Source organism: Taudactylus pleione, unplaced genomic scaffold (assembly GCF_031769625.1).
Source record: "Taudactylus pleione unplaced genomic scaffold, aTauple2 ptg000454l, whole genome shotgun sequence".
In the NCBI taxonomy this organism is placed as follows: Eukaryota; Metazoa; Chordata; class Amphibia; order Anura; family Myobatrachidae; genus Taudactylus; species Taudactylus pleione.
In genome coordinates this window covers 4,599,862-4,621,869 of record NW_028284856.1, presented here as the reverse complement: position 1 = coordinate 4,621,869, position 22,008 = coordinate 4,599,862, and the positions used below count along the sequence as shown (strand labels likewise).

Sequence of the window (22,008 nt, the reverse complement as noted above, 5' to 3'; positions counted from 1 at the left end):
ACAGAGAGAACCAAGCAAACCCGAAAGAGTTCAACAAAAGTTTGCAAATTGAGTTATTAATGTTTGTACTTAATTCTGGCTCAAGTAGTTTTTGTTTAATGTTTTTGTATCATAAGCCATTGTTTAGCATGTAATATGTAACTAACCATTTACAAAGCACATGCCCAAGTTGCACAAACTTAGGATAAACAGGTGTACCATTTCCAGGTGACTCCTACATTTGTTCCAATCACTATTTAATGCTTTCTGCAAATACGGGGTTTATGGTTAAGATCCTTTTTATATGTGAATTATGAAAAACTGACACAGAACCTTTATAGCGGACATGAACAGTTTAGATGAATTACTAGTTTACCCAATAGGCTTACAAACAAATAATCACTGCTTTAGTAATATCAATGTTGGCTAAAGCTGCACTACCATGTACAGTAATATTTTACTACTATTCTTTCCCTAGGCTAGCTGGAACACCAGGGACAATTTTCCAGGCACTCTGCCATTTCTATAACCGTGAGGTGAGGAAATTAATTCTGTTTGCCATGGTAAAATGGCAGCTTTTGTGTGGGGCTGTAAGAAAAATGGAGGAGCTACAAGATAAGCAGCTACTAGTGGCAGCACCGGGTGCTCTAGCTTGGTAGAGGAGAACATTAGAAATATTTAATAGTGAATTGCAGTGCATCTGTGGTATATATATATATATATATATATATATATTAACTTAATCAAGCTATTAAATACTATACATTAACATTGAATAAACCACTCTTGGCACACGAGAAATAAAATACATGTTGAACACAGATGCATAAAGTTACTTTATTATCAATATACATTTAATTTAAAAAATATAAATGCTAAAATATCTTCATTCTCTTGATTCCATAAAAGTCACAATAGAAAGCTGCATAAAATTGTAAAACACTATATTGTCATTATAATTAATGCTCATTGTTACTTAGGAAAAAAAATTACTACAGTCTCTGTGCTTTCTTCATTTGCTCCATCTTTGATCGTATTTCATTGCACACAAAAAATTGTCATGTCTAACAAGTGACATATAGGTTGTTTAAAGGGTACAAGAGAGTACGAAAGTGCTGATCAGTCCATTCCCCCTCAAATAATACAATAACTACATATTAGCCATATTAATGGCTATAAATTAAAACCGTTGTGTTAACACTATCAGCAGTGTAGGTTTGGGACAAATGTATACATTGAGCCTAAGATCTGAGAAAAAGAGATGGCAGAATATTTGCAATTTTGAACACAAGTCAGTAAGCTCCGCCACTTGACAAAACTAATCCAGTAGGTTTTTTGTTGCATTACACCTCTGCTTATATGGACATTATGAGGTAAGCCACATATCAGGCAATGTGCGATGTGTTTTAGAGTTGTCCTTAAAGAGAATCTTTTATGCAAAACTAAATCTGTCTGAAAGCAGTCAGCTCCAGTCATGCAAGTGTCATGGTACATGGGGAACGTGGGGCCATTTACAGAAAGCAGCCTGGTTGGGTGGATTGACCACGTGATAGATGGCATTATTTTTACTCTAAATTTGGCTGGGTAAATGTTGGCAGGAATTATGTATTATAGGAAAATGGAGACGGGGCAGGCACAGGTCTTCATAAAACAAAATATTACTTCTGTGCAAGAAAGAGAAGGCAGAAACTCTTTAAAAGAGTATATGTTAACTACTCACAGTGGAAGCAGTCATTTTGGGGATTGGACTTTTATTTAATCAATGAACTAGTGACATGACTGATTGTTGCATGTTTCAGTGATGTAACAAGTGAGCCTATAGGTTAACTATTAGTTCAACCAACAAAATGACTGCCTCCTCTGTAAGCAGAAATGGAGAAACAGACACTGGTTTGCACACTAGATTCACTTTAGGTATTATGCTTGTTACCCCACAAACTCAATGTAAGTGGAGAAAAAGAATAATTAAATTGTGCATTTCTTTGTTAAACATCGTCAGAAAAAAGGCAGCATAAAAATATCACCTTTTAGTGTTTATAAAAAAAATAAACTTATTTTTAGAGGTGATAAACAGAAAAGGACTTAAATCAATGTACAATAAGAAGACTTCTGAAAGAAATATATACAATCTTTGTCCCATCCCTAGAAATGTTAACCCCAAACCTGTAGCTCACATCACATTACAGATTAAAATAACATTATTAGATAAAAATCAGCAGTTAATACATTTCAAGTACAAGAAACATTTTCAAATTGGAAGACTTTGTTCTAAAAAGAATGGACATATTGGTAACGTCCCCAATCCTGTTGAATGTGCCTATTTTACATGTGTGATATAAGGGATGATGTGAAAATAAAAAAAGATGTAAAAAAAAACAAAAAACAAAACCCATCAACGACGGCAGAATGCCCGAATTTGGCAAACACTATATATATATATATATATATATATATATATATATATATATATAATATATATTAGTGTATGGGGATGGGAATACCAGGGACACTGAGTAGAAAGACAGGGATCATTTTTAAAACATAACTTAGTACATTCTACATACAGTATGATACTTGTGCCCCAGGTGCTCATTCTAATACGTACATCCCATACGTTATAGAGCTGTGAAATCCAATCTCCATTGTACTCTTATTAAGCTCCAGATAAAATAATGAAACTATTTAGAGACATGATAAATTGCTTTAAGTGAGTTTGAATCTGTTTCAAAATTCACATTAATGCAGTCATGTCCCTTTTCTATTGGACATACATATTAACCACTACACGAGAATGTGTTATGGAAAATTTTATCAATTCCATAAATAAAAACTACTGTTTAAAAATTCATCATATTGAACCATTACCCTATGATTAGTTATTGCCCATGTACTTATAAAATACTTTTCACACCACATAAAATAATGGATTATAAATTAACCCCATCTCCCTCATGACATCATTAAAACAATTTCTACCTCTGAAATTACTTCATTGGTCAGTTTAGTACAAAACTCTAAGATTTGTTGAAGCAGTAGATATGAGGATTGTGTTATAATATAAATCACATTGTGTACAACATATTCATACAGAAAAAAGCCCTGTTTTTACAAATAGGAGGTAGAGCTACTACTTAAAACTATATATGTTTCCTGCTGCAGGAAAAAAAATCATATTTTACAGTAATTAAAAAAGTTAATTTTTTTTAACAATATATAAGTTGAAGGTTAGGCCCCATAATTTAAAGACATAAACTAGAATATATTAAGTACTCTTTAGCGTATACATGGTGTATTCAAGATGCATACAATGGGGCATTTTACCTTATGGCAATTGATTCTCTATATTCAATATATTATCAGTCAAGTACCAAACATATTCCTGTATGTTAAATACTATGGTTATAGAATTTGAAGGAACATGTATTCTGAGAAGTTCTGATATGGAGTGAATGTTTCAATCATTGTACATTTCAGTATGTTGCATAGTTGCTTCACCAAAAAAAGGAAGTGTTGCATGAGAGAGTGGTATTTTTGAGAAATTCCCTAGGCATCTGTTTTGTGCAATAAACACATTATTATAAACAGCTTTCTTTTCTCTGTGGGAAGATAAAGTAGAAAGGCAAAAATGACATTTTGTGACCAGATAGCATCCAGTTTAGCATACTGTACTGGCCTGGATGTGCATTTCACAGTGGAGGCGCTCTTGCAGCAAAAGCCATTATCAGTCTGCTGCCAATAAATAGCATCAGAAGATTTCACCTCTAGAGCAGTGTAAGATGTTTATTATTTGGCTAGTGACGATAAAAAGTCAGAGAAAGATGGAAGAGGTTCATAGATTCACAATGTTGTCTCTGTTCCATGGCCTCTCCAGAAACAAATATCATCGTCTGGATCCATCTGTATCCTAATTTCAGGCACGATTCGTATGGGAGTAATTGGTGGGCTAAAAAACAACAAGAAAACAGTGTTAGGCTTCCTACGGCATGTCAGAGAAGATTGTCTAATTTATAACTTATGACAATTCCCTTTCTATCACTGTGGACTGTGTATGTACAGTATATATACACACACGTGTAATATGGAAAGTATATACACTGTTATAGAAAATAAATTGCAGGTTTTTGTGATTAATCACGTCGGAGCATTTTACAGCTTTAATGTGACCTTGGGTAAGTTTGCAACGCTATCGCCTTTGTACAAAACTATCAAAGTCCATCATATTGTGAGGCTGTCTCCTGTGCACAGCCCTTCTTGGGTCATTCCATATGGGTTTGAGGTTTGGACTGTGATTTGGCCATTCCAAGACTTAAGTTTGATCTTCATTTTCTGAATCCATTACTTGGTTAACTTGGATGTGTGTTTTGGATCATTATCATGTTGGGAGGTGAAATCCTCTTCATATGCAGCTGTTTGACAGAGACATGTATATTTAGGGCTATTCATTATGCTCTCTATAAGTAAAATATCCCCAAAGTATGATGATGTCACTAACATGCCTCACAGTAGGTCTGGTGTTCTTTGTATGGTGAGCTTTATGTTACAATGATGGCCAAAAAGTTCAAACTTGGTCTCATCATACCATAAGACATTTTTATACATATTTGAGGGTGACTGGATGTATTTTTTTGCTAAATTTAGATGAGCTTGGACTTGTATGTTCTTTTTTGATAGAAATGGCTTCCATCTTCCATACCCCATAGCACAGACATATGCAGAATACTGAGACTAGTGTCACATACCAGAAGTGACCAGTTCCTGACAAAAATTCTGGCATCTCCTGTAATGCTGCCTTGGTCTCTTGGTAGCCACCGTGATAAGTTTTCTCTTTGTCCTGTCATCAGCTTTGTAGGGAAGATCTTTCTCCAATTATTGGCGATATTCTTCACAGTGCTTCATGGTACATGTAATGAAAAATTTTCATATTCCTTCCCTGATTGGTAACTGTCCACAATCAGATCGCATGGATGTTTTGAAAGTTCATTGCGGACCATGACCATCCCATCAGGGTACAACCAAGAAACCTACAAGGAAGTCCAGCGCTTTTGTTGCTGGCATGTATATGTTACTTACTGTACCTTTGAACAGGATTTTGAATTTGATTGGTTAACTCTGTTACAGCCACATTATTAAAGGGTGTGCACACTTATGCAGCCAGGGTATTGTAGATTTTGTATTTCATTTATGTTGATATAACTTAACTTATCTTGTTTTTAACCATTATTTTTCTTACAAAATATTATGCATTCACTTTTGATTTCAAAAATACTTAAAACCATATACGCAAAACTATGGAACACTTTTAAGTGTATATTTAAGTAACTTATTATTTTGCTTAAATTACTTCTTTATTTCTAATTTGTTTTTATTCCAGGTGACTAGATGAGTTCAACTGCATCTCAGCATTTTTACATTTCCTGCAATAATAATCTATTGCTAACTGTGGAATATATGCATGATTTCATGGCATTAGAAATGGAGCCCACATCATAAAATGTTTTGTCTCTGTCATATATAAATTAGTAAGTTAAACCTGAAAAAAAAAAAGAGCACAAACAACGGGCATATTTCCGTTGGTATGAAGAGTTCCATCTGCAATTATGCGCCCACTTAACATGTAACAGACCATTACTACCTGAGATGTGTCCATGTTTCACATCGCTTCCCTTATGTTTACCAAATGCATTATCTGTTTTGCAACGATGTACTGTAACTGCTAACACCTCTCTAATAGAGAAGCACCTACACATACACTTTGCGTACACAAGACAAGAAAAAAATTCAGAATAATATGATGTATTTTCTATACTTAGATGATGAAAGCACAAATCAGTGCCAGCAGAGCACCCACGAGCCATTTGCTGGATCAAAAAGCCTTCATCATTGTCACCCAAAATATTTGCACCCAAAATAAACACTGGAAAATGATCTGACTTTTCCAGGTATGTGTCTCTCAGGTTTGCATATATTCACAGTAACAGCTGTGTCCACATACAGTACATCTATTTCCATACGCTACAAGTCGCATGCAGATGCAGTCACGGTCGCACACAGAATATAGGCATGCCACATTTTATCTTAATCAGAAGAAGCTGCTTGCATGTCCTATTCACATCACTTTTATTCACATTTGCATGTAAAGGGAAAAAGTCACACAAAAAGACGCTCTGCGCTACAGAGTTGCGCCATGGCATGCCGGGACTAGAAGGGCTGTTTAACGCGCAAGGAGACTAGGCATATGTGGACACGTCCTACGTGATCCACGCCCTTAGTGTACACTGTCTACATGAGTACACCCCTGTACCCCCTGATCCGCTAATAGGTATGTAAGGCGCTGGAGAAAGTGGAAAAAAGTCAGAAATCTGCTTTGGAGAACGTGCAGAGCGACGTTACACATTCTGTGCTCTGACAGCTCTTCTAGCACTCACTTTACATCAGCCCTATAGAGCAAAAGCTGTTATATTTCATCTAACTTTCCCACCATGAACAAAAATGATTAGTACTCATTCTGAGTCCCTATGTTTGCACCTGACTAACAGAAAGGGGCCTCATTTGGTCCTTTTTTTTTTTACATTACTTCTCTACATTTCTCTCTTATTTTAACCACACTTCACTTCAGGTTTTACATGTAAAGCTAAAGAATTATTTCTTTCAACACTGACCTAAATGCAACTTTTACAACTTACATTACATGCATAGCAGTCCACTATCAACTAACCCACTAGCTGATTCAAGTTTTTAATACCTCCATGGTGGCTTTGTTAATCCTATTTGCCTACTAACATATTTCAGTGGATTATGTCTCTGTTATGTTACTGATGTTTGTTGTGATTATAGTAATTTACTGCAAAGCTATAGCATGTAAATTATACACTGCATTCAGCACTCTTTATTTTTTAATTGTACTAGTTTTTCTTAATTTAATTTTACATGCAATGCTTCCTATGTGAAGTACAGAGTAATATATATTTTATTTCTTTTTCTTTTAAATCCATCTTTCCATGTCTCCAACCAAAGTCCCTCTTTTTATATGCCTCTACTTTTATATCTATTACTGTATATTATTCCTTAGCTTACTTTTCCTACGTTTCTAATTTCCCATCATACTGTATGTCTTTATATCCTATGTCAAACACTCCTTTTAACAAAAAAGTCATCCTCTATTATCCCAAAGCCTTTCCTATATGCAGCATTCTATACTTCCACTCTGGATTTACAGGTAAGTGGTGAGGGTGTGGTGTGAGAAACATGTGAGTGTCTGATAGATATTTGGGATGTCTGATTGACATATGAAATGGGATATATGGGCATGAGGGGAAGGTTTGGTGCTCATGTGAAGAAGTCTTGTGAGCATGTAAAGATCATGTGGGAGAGAACTGTCGGGCATTTACGGGGTATGTGGGGAGAACATTTGGTATGTGGGGAATTCAGTTGGTGTGTAAGGGCCATGTAGGGAGGCAGGGGCGTATTAAGAGAGGAAATGGCGCTGCAGCCATTTTCCCAGTGATTTTCCTACTGAGCATGCTGAAAACTATGGGAAATTGGGCACGTGCCATTTTGCTTGTGATTTTTACAGCGCTGCTCCCGGCAATGTGGGACTTCGGAGAGGTAATTAAATGGATGCAGGGTGTGTGGTGTGGGCCATCTTGGACCCAGGGGCTCGTGTGCACCGCACACCCTGCACCCTGTCGGGAGGTCTGATGGCATGTGAGGAGTTTTGGTGGCATGTTGGAAATCTGGGGGGCATGTGGGGAGGTGTGAAGGACATGTAAGGGGCATGTGGGGAGGCCTGATGGCATGAGTGGATAACTGAGTAGCATGGCTATTTGAGGTATCTCTAGGTACTATTCAGCTCCTAGTCTGTGACTGGTTGAGCACCCCGGCCTAGTTTATTAACAGTAACTATGGACTACAAGTGAGATTACTGCATGAAGCAACAATAAGCAGAATATACTATGCAATCACTGCACTGCATAGCCAGGTTGCCAGTAGAAGGACAAAAGGCTAAATTCCAAAAAACTGAGGCACAAAAGCCTGATGACAATTAAAATCAGATACATTCACAAAGAACTCTTCAATGATTTTGGAATTAGTCTAATTACAGATGTGCCCTCATACACTATTGCCACAGTCACACCAAACAGCCATTCTTGGCGGCGCCTAGTCCTGTGCGACTCAGCTTGCGTCGAGCGTCTTTTTCGCATCTGTAATGTGATGTGACAAAACCGCTTAACGAGACTGCACTGATTAATTTGATATGCCACACTGTGTGCTAATGAGTCTGAATCTGTATAAGAAGTGCTACAATGCAGTAGCCACAACTTCTTGCAATGCCAAGTTTCGTTGTACTTTATCTGCAACTTTTCACATATTTTAAACTAAGTCCTGTGCGGTTAAAGTTGCAGGGTCTCTGGTACAGATTGAGTGGCGTTTTGCTGTGTCTGTGGTGTGAATAAGAAGCAAATTTAAAGAAAAAGATTGCTGCGCTACTGCTCGGGGTGGCATGGCTCACTCGCGCCAGGCATCTCGTGCCGCATGGCGTATTGAAGCTAGGTGTAGGAGGACATATCTGTATATTATTTTAAGTCCATTTTCAAGCAAAACAAAATGCAACTCTTGTGAATTCAGCACATAGTTCCAGCTGTGCTTCCTCATAACAGTTGTGGTGGTTCATTAACTAAAGTTACACTTTATAAAAACTTCTACTCCCAGAGAATGAAAGCGCTGAAAGCCTGAATAATAATAAACATTACAGTTAACACCCATACAGGAAAAGTATAAGGCATGTCTTACCTTGGCATATGCGACTGAAGAAATAGAGAGTTTTCAACACGATGTGTGTCGTTCAAGGAATGTAAATGGTTTTTCTCCTATTTGAAAAGAAACAAACAGAATTCATGGTATGTTCATGACATTAAGAATGGCTGTCTTGAAATGAATAAAAACTACTGTATTTAACTAAAATGAGTAATCTCGTACTAAAAATGATAACACTGATTATCCTCCATTTGTACAAAAGATTATGTAATATGTTTACTGCAATGAAAAGCTCCTTTGCTATATTGTAAGAGAAATCCTTAAAAACTTACAGGCAATGAACTAGAAAAGTTATGTAAAAATCCTTATAGAAAGGTAAAAGGAAAGACACTGCAAGGGACAATATTAAAGTGATTTCACATTTGTCTATGGGCCACTCCATGTTATACCTAAGTGTATGGCCTGACGTTAGTTCTAAAACTAAAAACATAACAAATAGACATTATTGAACTAAGTAATACATGTAGCATGTCATCAATTCCTTTATACATTTTCATAAGTCTGTTATCATTTTAGCAAGTTCAAAAGCAATATTGTAAAATACATTGAAGATTTCAAAAGTACTAATGGGACGAAATGATGATTTTAATGACAAACTTGATTATTTTTGGACAAATCACTGCACCTGAAGAAACAATTATCATTAGTGTAATACATGGATACAATCATTTTGAAAGCTTGTAGTTTCCTTTCATCTAATTTCTATGAAATAATTTAAAACAAATGGCAAGAACATCAGTGGCACTGTTCCATCAACAGTTGGTTTAAACCAAATCTATAGTGGATAAGTATAAATTGACTACATTGGGTTTCCAGGCTGCAATGTCACTAATGTGAGAGCCTTTACTGGAACCGAGATATGTAGCCAAGTAATAGTAGCCAATTATTTTTCTGCCTACTGTGAAATCCTTTCAATGCATATAAGCTCATAGCTATAATACTATAATCCCATCACAGATCTCCTTGTAGACGTTATAATATCCTTCTAATACAGATGGAAACCACTAGCTTTCAAATTTGTAGAGAACGTACATACACCCACATCTTTGTGCACTTACAACATGCAATAATTCACAAAGGAAGGAAAGTAAATGTTGGATATACATGCACAAAATGGTATCTCATTACAAGACCGTTATAACACATATGTATATGTCATGATTTCAAATGGAGCGTTTGCATACAGGCAATAGCAGGTGACACAGAATCAGCGGTTGATGAAAAGAATAGTGATGGTGGATTTTGAAGACGTACGCCCCAGTGATAATAATGACCAATGATTCAACTAGGTAATGATTTTACAGATCAATCAGGAACCACAAATATAATAAAGTAGCAGATAGTATAAACGATTGTGAAACATAGAATTAAAAGGGAAGTGTTAATAGAGACGAAGCATAACTAGAACAGAGCATGCAAAATTTTGAAGAATGATAATGTGAATTTTCATTCTAGCATTTTACATTAAAGATTTCAGGATATAGAAAAGGTCGATTTTGATTGATTTCTAAATTGATGTGTTTCTGGGACTAAGCACTTTCTAGCAGACAATTTTTTATTTGTTTTTTTAAGTGTTATTAAATATGTGATTTAGCCCCAGAAACGCAACATCGATTTAAAATCTATTTTAGTAAATATTAAATTTACCCCTTGGTATGATTTGTAATGGAAGGTACACTGTGGTCTGCTACATTTTTATTAAGGTCAATGGCCCAAGAATAGCTCTTGAAGAAAAGACCTACATGTTAATTCAGATAGAGATTAGAATTATTACTACCGCTACTGTATATTAAAACTGAAATCCTACGGCAAGCACGCTAAATACACTGCCAACATACTTTTCGCCCGGGCATGGACTTTCTATTGCATTTTAGTATAGCTATAGCATGGACATGAATATTTTTGGGCAGTATGTTATCTGTATGACACACACCACCATACTCTTTGACGTCCCATACAGAAAGCAACTATTCTGCTTATGTGCCATGCAAAAATGGCAAACTGTCTGTACTCACACTGATTTTTTTTTCATGTTGGCAGGTTTTAATAAGTAAAGTAGAGTTGCTAAATTTTCTTTCTTGTGAATGTCCTTTTTATAAATGTATTCTTACATGAACTGCTTGGAGATTTCATATAGTGCTTGATTGATTTATTTTATGATGAACCTACTCAAAAATGAAGTTTGCAGTTCAGGCTACAACAAGTGACAACTGACACGACGTTTAGTGGAAACGTTAAGACAAAAGGATTGGAGATGAAAAGAGAAAGTGATTTTTGAGAATGTCTGCTAGTATTACACAGGCGGCATGCAAGAGGTTAGATCTACTCACTCTCACCAGGTTTGCTATCAGTTAGGAATGGTTCTTGTTCCATGATGTCCATTGGGATTTTTATATTGGGGACTTTTTCTGAATAAGGGCTGTCAGACTGTGAAAGAAATGTGTAAAGGTTCTTAGAACAAATATTGTTACTTCTCCATCTAAACCATCCTTCGTCTTGATTTGTGTCTTTTGTATTGTGGACCCCAAAATTCTAAAAGTGATACATTCACCTATATCCAAATGCACTAATTTAAAGCACATGTATATAAACAGTAAAAGTAACAAATAAATAGAACATTTGATAATTAGAAAACGGATTGAATGAGAACTTGAACTTCAGCTAATCCATAAACGATAATTTTTTTGTTTGACAAAATCCATGATATGATTCACTGCAATTCAAAAACATATTAAAGCTTATTTATTCATGTTGTAAACGGACAGCAACCAATCAGATATTAGTGCTTATTAGGCACAGCACATTTAAGTATATTCTTTATCAGTTGCAGAGCATTATGGTACAGTACACACTTATGCTATCCCACTGGCATCCCTTACCCCCTGCAGCCGCCCACTTATATAATACAAGCGGGAGGTCTGATGGGAGCCGATGACACGATTTGCGCTGAATTGCGTCATTGTGGCCCCGCCCCCTCCTGCACAATGCTGGTAATCTCAGTATTGTGTAACGGGCACAGGGCCCTGATGACACGATCGTGCACTCAAACCCCCCTCCCCCGCTGTGTAAGGAGGTAGGCAGATTGCCAGCAACTCTGATCTGTATATGAGGTGTTGTGATTCAGCAGACACAACTTTTCTCATGCCAAGTTCCATTGTGCTTCATCTGCCACTCTGTACATGGCTCTGTCATGCTGGGCGTCTTGAGGCTAGGTGTATGAGGACACATCTGTAGTTGTTTTTGTTAAGCTTATATTCATTTGTGAAATTAATTTTTACATTTTTAAATTTTATTTTTGTAAAGGAAAAAGCAATTTTGATTAGATCAAAATATGAAATGATTTACATGACACGTATTTATGAACAAATGTGACCTTTCTTTGTAATATTACTAAGATTAAAGAAAAAATATGTGCATTATGCCAAGAGGAAAATTGATGGGGGTGACCTACTTTCACAAAATACAGTAGTTTATATTTGCGTTTATACTTGCCACTTAGGCTATTTTAGGCAAAACTGTCACTACAGTTGGCCAAAAAGAACTGGTTCTGTATAATCAAACTGAGATCAAATTTGATTGGGCAGGGCAGAAAATCTGGTTAGACAATGAATGTATTAATATGTAAATTATGTTATTCAAAGTCCAGTCTGAGAGGCGCTCCTAATCCGTAATAATAGCACAATTCCGGGAAGATTCTAAACACCAGCAAAGTTTATACCATACAGTACCTACCCAACAATTGACCTGAGAGGCAACATCACTAATGGGATTTGTCCAGTCACAGCATCAAGCTACACATTAACCCCTCAAGACCCATTCACTAACACTACCACTGTTGTAAGTAATAGTAGCTCACAGGGGACTTGTCTAGTCACAGTATCAAGCGACACCTTAACCCCTCTGGACCCATTCACTAACACTACCACTGTTGTGCGCAATAGTAGCACATAGGTATTTGAAGGCCCCATAGCAAAAGTCTGTAAGGGCTCACCTAATGGTGAAAAATGTATATGACATATGTAACTTTGACAAGGAAGATGGACCTCCCCTCAGCTCTGGGCCCCATAGCAGCTGCACCCATTGCAAGTATAGTAGGTATGCCCATGGCACGATTGACCACCTCTCTACTATGCAGTGCAGCAGTGAAAAGACATACTGTACCCGCCAACTGCATGTCCGAAAGGGGCAATGCAGTCCTGATCATGCTTTAACAGTATTATCATCTTAAGTTACTAAACTCCATGATAATGTTAATTTCTTAAATTAAATAGGAGTGTGTAAAGCACTATGAAAATGGCATATTCTTCCTTTATGTTCTGCCCAGCACAGACATGCTAAAAAACAATTGAATATATATAAAAAGCCAAAGCGCTGTCTGAGAGCAGCTGGTAAAGAGGTTGCCAGCCCCTAAGAAGACTTAAAATGGAGAAAGAATGAAATACCAGCGCTGCATAAATCACTAAACTCTAAGTAGAGTAATCAAAATGGACGGCTTCTAAAAAAGAATTGCATGTGCTTATTAACATCAACTAGATAATGAACATCAAAAAGTACATGAAAATGCTAATATTAATATAAATCAATTGGGAAATAAATGGATCATGTGGGGCATCCACACATGACTATAAGTCTCAATAATAGTCAATCAAACTCCTTTAGAACGATAGGACCCATAAATGCAGCAAATATTACCAGTTCAGGATCACACAGTTGGTTCAGTCCTTAGAAGTGTTGACCGCAGATGATTGGGCTGATGTAAATCCTCCAGATATTCTGTGTAGCAGTTCAGGATCACACAGTTGGTTCAGTCCTCGGCAGTATTTATCGCAGATGGTTGGGCTGATGCAAATCCTCTGGATATTCTGTGTAGCTGCCAGTGAAAGGGGTAATTCAGTTCAGGGTCACGGATATAAATCCAAATGGAGCCTTGAGTGGTAGATCCAAAAAAGTGTCACATAAGCGCTCAACGCGTTTCGCTGGGTATATTGAAGTCTAGCTTCCTCAGGAGCAACACTGCTAAGGACTGAACCGACTGTGTGATCCTGAACTGGTAATATTTGCTGCATTTATGGGTCCTATCGTTCTAAAGGAGTTTGATTGACTATTACTGAGACTTATAGTTTCATGTGTGGATGCCCCACATGATCCATTTACTTCCCAATTGATTTATATTAATATTAGCATTTTCATGTCCTTTTAGATGTTCATTGTCTAGTTGATGTTAATAAACACATGCAATTCTTTTTTAGAAGCCGTCCATTTTGATTACTGTAATTAGAGTTTAGTGATTTATGCAGCGCTGGTATTTCATTCTTTCTCCATGCTAAAAAACAGACTGTCAGGCTGTAGGTGAATGACCTTGCCAATGCTTAATGTGCTCTGCTGTTGGGTCATAAATCATAAATGATTCTTTTAAGCACAAGTTACCACAACAACATCCACAATAGAGTTATATAACCACAGCGTATATCAGACCTTCATATCTTGTCTTATCCGTAACTGTTTACTTGGCCTTCTCACGAAGATCATACTAAGTTTTACAGTAAAAGGGCCATAAAGTAGCATTCTGCAATAGGAGTTTTTGTTTGGTAGCTTTGTACTTTATGTAGAATAATAATAATACTGTCACTAATGCCATTTCTCAAATACAATTCATTTTATTACCTTCATCATATGTTGAAAGTATGCGCACATGGAAAAGCTAATATTAAAATTAAGTCAATGGCCCCAATTGTACATTTAGCTGAACTCCCCCATAGGTCCAACCAACCAGTGTTATTTTACCACCTACATTCAGTGAGGCAGAATAGTATTCTTGCAAAGTGAAACACACCATACTGACTTTCTCTGCCACAAGCCAGTGACCTTAAATAAATGAATATGGTTTAAGAAATGTATACACTTTATTCTCCTGGATAACTACTATGCAAATATGGCAGACAGGATGTCAAAAATCACAGGAGATAATTGCTTTCATATTATAATACTGATATTTCTTTTCACATTGATTTACCCTATTTAGCTGCTTTCCTCATGCCTATATAGAACCCACTCTGAGATAGAATAAACTTCAAAGAAAAATGTACAATTTATTTTCAAACCTCTCATCAAATGAGTCCATCAAGTCACATTCTGCAGATTTCTCAGTGGGACAATTACTACCATGTTAACCGCTGCAACATAAAGGAAATCCCCAAAACACGGTTTATGGAGAATCTCTACACTACTTAAATATGCATGAGAAAATGACGAGCACAGTATGCATGTAAAAGCACAGCACAAAGCCTTACAAACACTGAATGGGGGAAATGTAATAGCCTGCGAGATGCAACCATCTGGGTGATTCGGCAAGTAATTTGTATTTTAAACATAACAGAGAAATTTTTTTATCTTATTTTGTTTCTATACTTTAGTACTGTCCCTATGCTACACAAAGTATATTTTTTCTGTTTTTAATAAATAATTTATCTATTTATTTATTTAATTATTCTATATTTTTTATTTATTTTGATCTAAATCTAACTTGAAGCATGACAGGATTTTGGTTTATGACATGTATTTTTGTATTACTGTATTTCTTGACTCTGTTGCATATATCAGAATGAGTTCTTGTCCAGGGGTTGGGTACGGTAGTCAGAATACTGACAGTCAGAATCCAAACAGGATTTCGTAAGTATCCTAACCCTCCCCCTAACCTTAACCCACCTTTCCTGCAGCCTAACACTAACTCTCCCCTCCCACAGCCTAACCCTAACCCCGTGGCCTAACCCTCCCCCTTGCAGTCTAACCCTTCCCCTAACGCCTAACCCTAAACCTAATACTTACCGTTGGGATGTCAGTGGTCTGGATTCTGAAGCCTGGATTCTGACTAGTGCCAGGATTACAGCACTGGGATTCTGACCGCTGGCATCCTGACCTGCAATTTTTGATGGCGTGACCGATGGTCAATGTCAGACTGAGACATGTCGGACCCACCCGGGAATGTATGGTAGGGGCTGAAGCTTAAAGGGCATGGCCACCATAAATGGACAACTATTAGAGAGGGCATAGTCAGCCTGCAAAGAACAGGGACACTTTATACAGTAGGGGACAGGAGTGCATCCGGAAAGCCCACTTTGATAGGGAGAAGAGCAAATATTGATGTATATTCCATAGAAACAAACCAAGCACCCAAGTTCATCCATCGTCCTGCTCCACCAAGTTTCAACCACGCTAGTAGAGTAACAATACATAATTTGAGTGCATGAGCTTCTACCTGACCCCTAGTGGAGGAACCCACAGGCAGTAGGGACCACTGGGGAATTCCCCTGTACACCTGTGTGGCCAGTCAGACCCTGCCAATGGTGTGTCTTTTTATGCAAAGCAGTGGATTAATGTAGCAGCTGGTGGGTGTCTTTGTATGAATTCCATCAGCTGCAGCATTAGCACAAAGATACAGCCACACTGCATAAAAAGTCGCAGTTGCGGCTGAATTAGGCCCCCTCTGAATCAGGCCCAATGTCTTTTTATCTCTTTCTTTTAACAGAGCTAATTTAAGTAATTTGCAGAAACAGCACAGTATACAATCAGCTCTTGTCCCAAATATACAATAAGGCTTAGAGTGAAAGGCATTAGAGTACAGTAAATATGTATATGTATGTAGGTGAGCATTTGAAATTAAGTTGTTATGACTTGGAATATAACATTTCATAATCCTTTTTTTGTCATCTTAATAAAGTTCAATGATCATCTTCCTTTTCGGGTCTCCTGCACACAAGTGTCACTACACTCTATTGCTGCATAGAGGTACGTGTGTGCAGTTTTGGTCTGTTTTCCATTAGGTAATGTATGTAATGTGCTCCTGTGTCTACATGTATAACTGTAATGGATAATTATTCCAGTTCATAGGTTAGATAGTTATTGGTGCCCCCCCTCACATTTACTACCAAAACCCCAGTCCCGGCAGCACTCACGCACACTCCCACTAAATCATATTCACTACCAAGACCCCAGCATTACCAAGTCACACACTCTACTACACCTGCATTCACATCTAATACCCCAGCAGTACCCAGACACACTCTCCTTCCCTACATTCATTGCCAACACCCCAGCAGCAAGCAGACACACACACCCGACCTTAGCAGCACCCAGACACACACTCACTCTATCCCTGCATTCACTACCAATACCTTAGCGCACTGAATCACACAGTCTCCTCTTACTGCATTTACTTCTGCATTTACACACAGTCTCCTCTTACTTCTTTTCCAATACCCCACCAGCACCCAGACACACACCTTCCTCCTCCCCTGCATTCACTGCCAACACCCCAGCAGCAACCACACACACATCCTCCCCTCCTGCATTCATTACTAACAACCTATAAGCACCCAGGCATGCACTCCCCCCCCTGCATTCACGGCCAACACTAAAGTAGCACCCAGGCACACACTCTCCTACCCCTGCATTCATTATTGACACCCTAGGAGCACCAAGACACACACACTCTCCCCTGCATTCACTGCCAACACCCCAGTAGAACCCACTCACTCTTCCCTCCTGCATTAACTGCCAACACCCCAGCAGCACCAATTCACACACCCCTGCATTCACTACTGTCACAACTCCCGCATGGTTATGGATGCGGCCCGTATTAGGGAGTTGGCTAGACCTAAGCCTGAGGCGCGGAGTTTAATGTGCCGGCGGTATTCACCAGGTACCCTCGCAAGAAGGTATGGGCTTGGCTGAGTCCGACACACAGGTCGCGGCCCTCAGGATAGGTTCCCTTATACAGGTGCTTGTAAACTCCGGATGAAGCGGAGAAGACGTATAGCTTAGTCGACAGGCCGGGTCAGAACCAATCGGATTTAGACGGTACCAGAGAGCAGGCGTAAACAGGTCACAGGGAATAGCCGAAGTCAAAACCATATATCAGATGCAGTACCAGGGGTCAGGTGAAATCAGGGTCACAAACGATTCCAAGGTCAGGAACAGGTAACAGAATATCACAGAAACGCTGGAGTCTGGTAAATGAGCCTGATAGCAGTGGTGGTTTTCTGCACAAAGGAGCCACAGGTTAGAACTGAACTCTAGGAAGCAACACTTTGCTCAGGCACCAGAGGGAGTTCTCACAGGGGATATGACTCTGCTGCAAGTCCCTGATAGGCTGCTGAGGTCAGCTGAGGCAGGATCACTCTCACTGGAAGAATGCTGACCTGCAGCAAATGGCAAGGTAAGTCACACAATTTGTGCAGAGTGTGACAACTACTAGCACTACAGCAGCACACATACTGTACATACACTCTTCCTCCCTGCATTAACTGCCAACACCCCAGTAGCACCCAGACACACACCCTCCCTATGCAGTCACTATTAACACTCTAGATGGGCCCATACACACATCCTCACCCTGCCTTCATTACCAGCACCCAGACATCTACGACTCTGTCAACTGCATTCACTGTCAACCCCCAGAAGCACCTAGACACACACCCTCCTCTCCTGCATTCACTACCCACACTAGAGCAGCACCGAGAAACACTCTCCTCACCCTCCTGCATTCACTACTTACACCTTAGCAGCACCCAAACACACACTCTCCCATCCTGCATTCGTTACTAACACCTCAGCAGTACCCTGACCCACATTCATCCCCCTTGCATTCTCTACGAACACCTTAGTAGTACCCAGACACACAATCTCTCCCCCCAGCATGCACCACTAACACCTTAGCAGCACCCAGACACACACTCCTCCCCCAAATAACTACAAACACTCCAGCACACAAGCACTACCTGTTGTTGATCAGAGTCTTCCATTCTTGTTACTGGCTGCTCCCACAGCAACAGCAGAGGAAGCAGGTTCCACGTGTTTAAGGGGGAGAAACCAACAAAGGAGGGTAGGGCCATGCACTCCAGCCTCTGCCCCACCCTTTTTAAGTATATTGGTGTGGTTTCCATGCTGGGGATCCATCCCTAGAGACCAGACTCAATGGGGGGGCCATGGAAGAGGGAGAAACACATCTCATGCCCCCTGGGCTCTCTGCTTATTCCTGTTCTGGGGCGCATAAAGCAGAACCTAGAGCAATGGAGGAGGTCAGTATGCCTCCATCAGGGCTGGCGCCAGGACGTGACCGTCTTCCATAGTCTCCTGTATTTCCACCCCTGAAAAGGACAGACAACCTGTGGCACTCCAATTGTTTTCTACAACTACCAGAATGCTTGGAAGTCATTATTTTGCCCGGAAAGCTTTCAAATGCCAAGCCTCATGCCTTTGCATGTCTCTAATGTACTAACAGAATAAAAATGATTTAAGTAAACATCTGGGATAACTAGTACTTTCATAAAATATATCCATTGACACAACTTTAAATGTCATCCTATTTGCATAGCATAGAAACTGAAAGTAAAGGCTGAAAAATGTATTACATTTAAGTGCATAAAACGAAGTCTAAATCTGAAAAAAAAATTGTATGCTACATCCATTAAGTTAGATTATCCCATTTAATACTTTCATTAGCAAGCTAGAGTTCATTACTTAGATGCAAACATGAAGATTAGTTCTCATGCCCCACGATGGACAGACACATATACAAAGCTTAAATGTTAATCTGGGATTATAATACAAGGCATCAAAATGCCATTTCAAATCTCATAATCATCCAAAGAGTTGACGTTGAGATTTTGTACTTTAGAAAGGGTAACATGTGCAGTTTAATGGACTATGGGAGGACTTTTAGGTACATCTTAAGAGGGTGCACTAGAGGTGAAGTATTTGAGTTTTCTAATAAACTCTATTACCCCCAAATCTACCCAATACGCAACTGTTCAACAGAATCGTGGATTATACCACTACACAACAACACCAACAATAATAACAACAACAGATGCATGGCACAAACAATCTATAATTGCAAACCAAAGTCTATATAATTCTAGCTGAAGGGAAAAATTTTATGCCTTGTTAATAGAAAAAGTTAAACACTATATCTCACATCATCATTGTCGCTGTCCACGCTTCCCTTCTTCTTTTTCTTTTTCTTCTCGTCTTCTTTCTTCTTTTTGTCTTTCTCAGGGATAACGTCATCAAGGAAGCTGAGGTTATGTTGGGAGAAGAGGTAGTCCATAGCTTTTCTCACTGCTACAAGCGCGAGAATCTGCAAGAGTCATACATGTCATAACAATAATCATTCAGGTTATTTTTTTTAAACATAATAAAAAATAAATACCTCACATGGACAGTATTATTGGTGTTAATAGGTACGTTTTTTTAACCTGCTTAGTGAATACGTTGCCCATAGGCATAATTGATTCTTATACGATTGATCCACATCAATCCCCACTTGTGAGTGTATAGTTAAAGGACCACCCAGGAAAAACTGAGTATGCTCCTGTGATATGTGTTACACTCTCTCATAAGCAAGTGAAGTGTTAAACTCACAGTCATCATATGGCTGTATGACAACCGCGGGTAGCATGGTCAATGCTGATAACAAGCCAATGGGAAGTTATTACAATTATTTCTAAAGTGCCAATTTCAGTTTAACATTGAAGAGTGTTTATTATGAAAACATTGTTGGAATAAACATGAAAACTTATTCTAAAAGGTCAAGAGCCACCAGCTTTTTCATCAAGAACAACATATATTGGCAGAGTGCTTACAACTGCTCTGGCCATGGGTTAAATTCCAACGAGAGCACTAACAGTGTAAAGTTATTACGTTCTTCCGAAGGTGACTTGGGAGTCCAGTTTCCTCACCCAGTCTTAATTCATTCTGGTAAGTTAATTGGCCTCTCACTAAGGGACCATAGTGTGTGTGTCTGTGTGGTAAGAAATTTAGATGGTAAGATCCAATAGGATTTGGCCTGATGTCAATTATTTTAATTATCAGTGAAAATCACTGCACATCTACCTCTATACAAATAAAGAATAATAATAATCATAAACCCAAGGCCGATTTCTGAGCCGCAGGCAAGTTGCAGAAGTACAACTAACATATAATTACTTGATTTCACATTCTTGAAAAACAACATGGTCAAATGTAACTATATATGTGATGACGTCCCTGTAGAACTAGGTCCTCACCAGGGGTGCCTCCTCTCCTCCTTACTTTTTAACCACACCATTGATCCCCTGCTTCGCTTTGCTTGAATACACTCCTTGTGTCTCCTGGTATATAGGTTGGTAGCCTATGGGGCATATTCAATTGGGGGCGAGAATAGCAAAAATCCCGAACCCATGGGGTTTGCCTGCAGGTGCAGGATTTTTGTTATTCAATTAGGAGCGGGGTTTTTGATTTTTTGAACGCTGGGAGGGGTTTTTTTGCACACCTCCAGAGCATGACAAATTTTTTGTAAAATCCACACAACGTTTCGGTCTTCTTTGCACTTTCTTTCTAGGATTTGCTCAGTCTTGACAAAGGTCCTTTTCAGGACCGAAACGTCGACATCTCAAATTTCCAGTGTGTTGCTGCTATGAAATACATTTTTGCATGACTTTACAGAAGACTGGTGAGTAAGTGCTCTCAAATTACTCACTGTTTCTATAATATATATATATATGTATATATATATATATATACATATACATATATATATATACACATACATACATATATAGATACAACACTCACACACACATTGTGGAAGATTGCTATTTTATAAAAAAGAATCTCACCATAACAGGGAATATAATTGCAGCCACTGTGGATTTCAGGATCCAAAGAAGTGCTAGACATAAAATCTGAATGAAAGTGAATAGGTGCACCCTGCGCAGAGGAACATGGCGGAGATAGATGAAGTCTGGCTGATGCTTGGCAGGCATCAAAAGAAGCTTCAGGCGGTCCATGAACTGCAGAAAATGGAAGAGGATACAAAGGACTTTATATAAAGTATTTACCTCTGGGCTTGGGATGGAAACATGAACAAGGTCAGGAATCTGTCAAATGTGTGTCTCTTGTTTCAAAAGATGTTTCTGTGCACAGCTTGAATGTTACTCAGCTTTCTCAAAGTATTAAATTGAGGTATTTATTTAACTGGCACAGAGAGGTCCCACGCCACAACTGGGCTGTAACTCATCAGACTTGCAGAAATATTAGACACCCCTTGGTAACAGCATATGCTCCTATGATCAGTAAGTAAACATGATTTGACATGACCTCTTTATAAAACATCTTTCAGCACATTTTATGCAGCGTTTCTACGTATATCAAGAGATTAGAAATAATACAAACACA

The 22,008-nt window shown here is 38.5% G+C and overlaps 1 protein-coding gene across 3 annotated transcripts in view; it reads right to left on the bottom strand.

Annotated features, from left to right (window-relative positions):
* Positions 1-833: 833 nt before the first annotated feature.
* SLC4A4 (solute carrier family 4 member 4) overlaps positions 834-22,008 on the bottom strand; it is a 309,463-nt gene continuing 288,288 nt past the window's right edge. For 2 of the 3 annotated variants that reach the window (XM_088448352.1, XM_088448351.1), the window contains 5 exons: positions 21,450-21,623; positions 19,769-19,930; positions 11,124-11,220; positions 8,770-8,846; positions 3,840-3,922 (listed from right to left, as the gene is read on the bottom strand). In XM_088448352.1, the coding sequence (XP_088304478.1) occupies positions 8,803-8,846; positions 11,124-11,220; positions 19,769-19,930; positions 21,450-21,623 (477 nt within the window). In that variant the 3' untranslated portion in view covers positions 3,840-3,922; positions 8,770-8,802. Of the gene's footprint in view, positions 3,923-8,769; positions 8,847-11,123; positions 11,221-19,768; positions 19,931-21,449; positions 21,624-22,008 lie in introns of all 3 variants that reach the window. The other variant, XM_088448350.1, reaches the window with a different exon arrangement.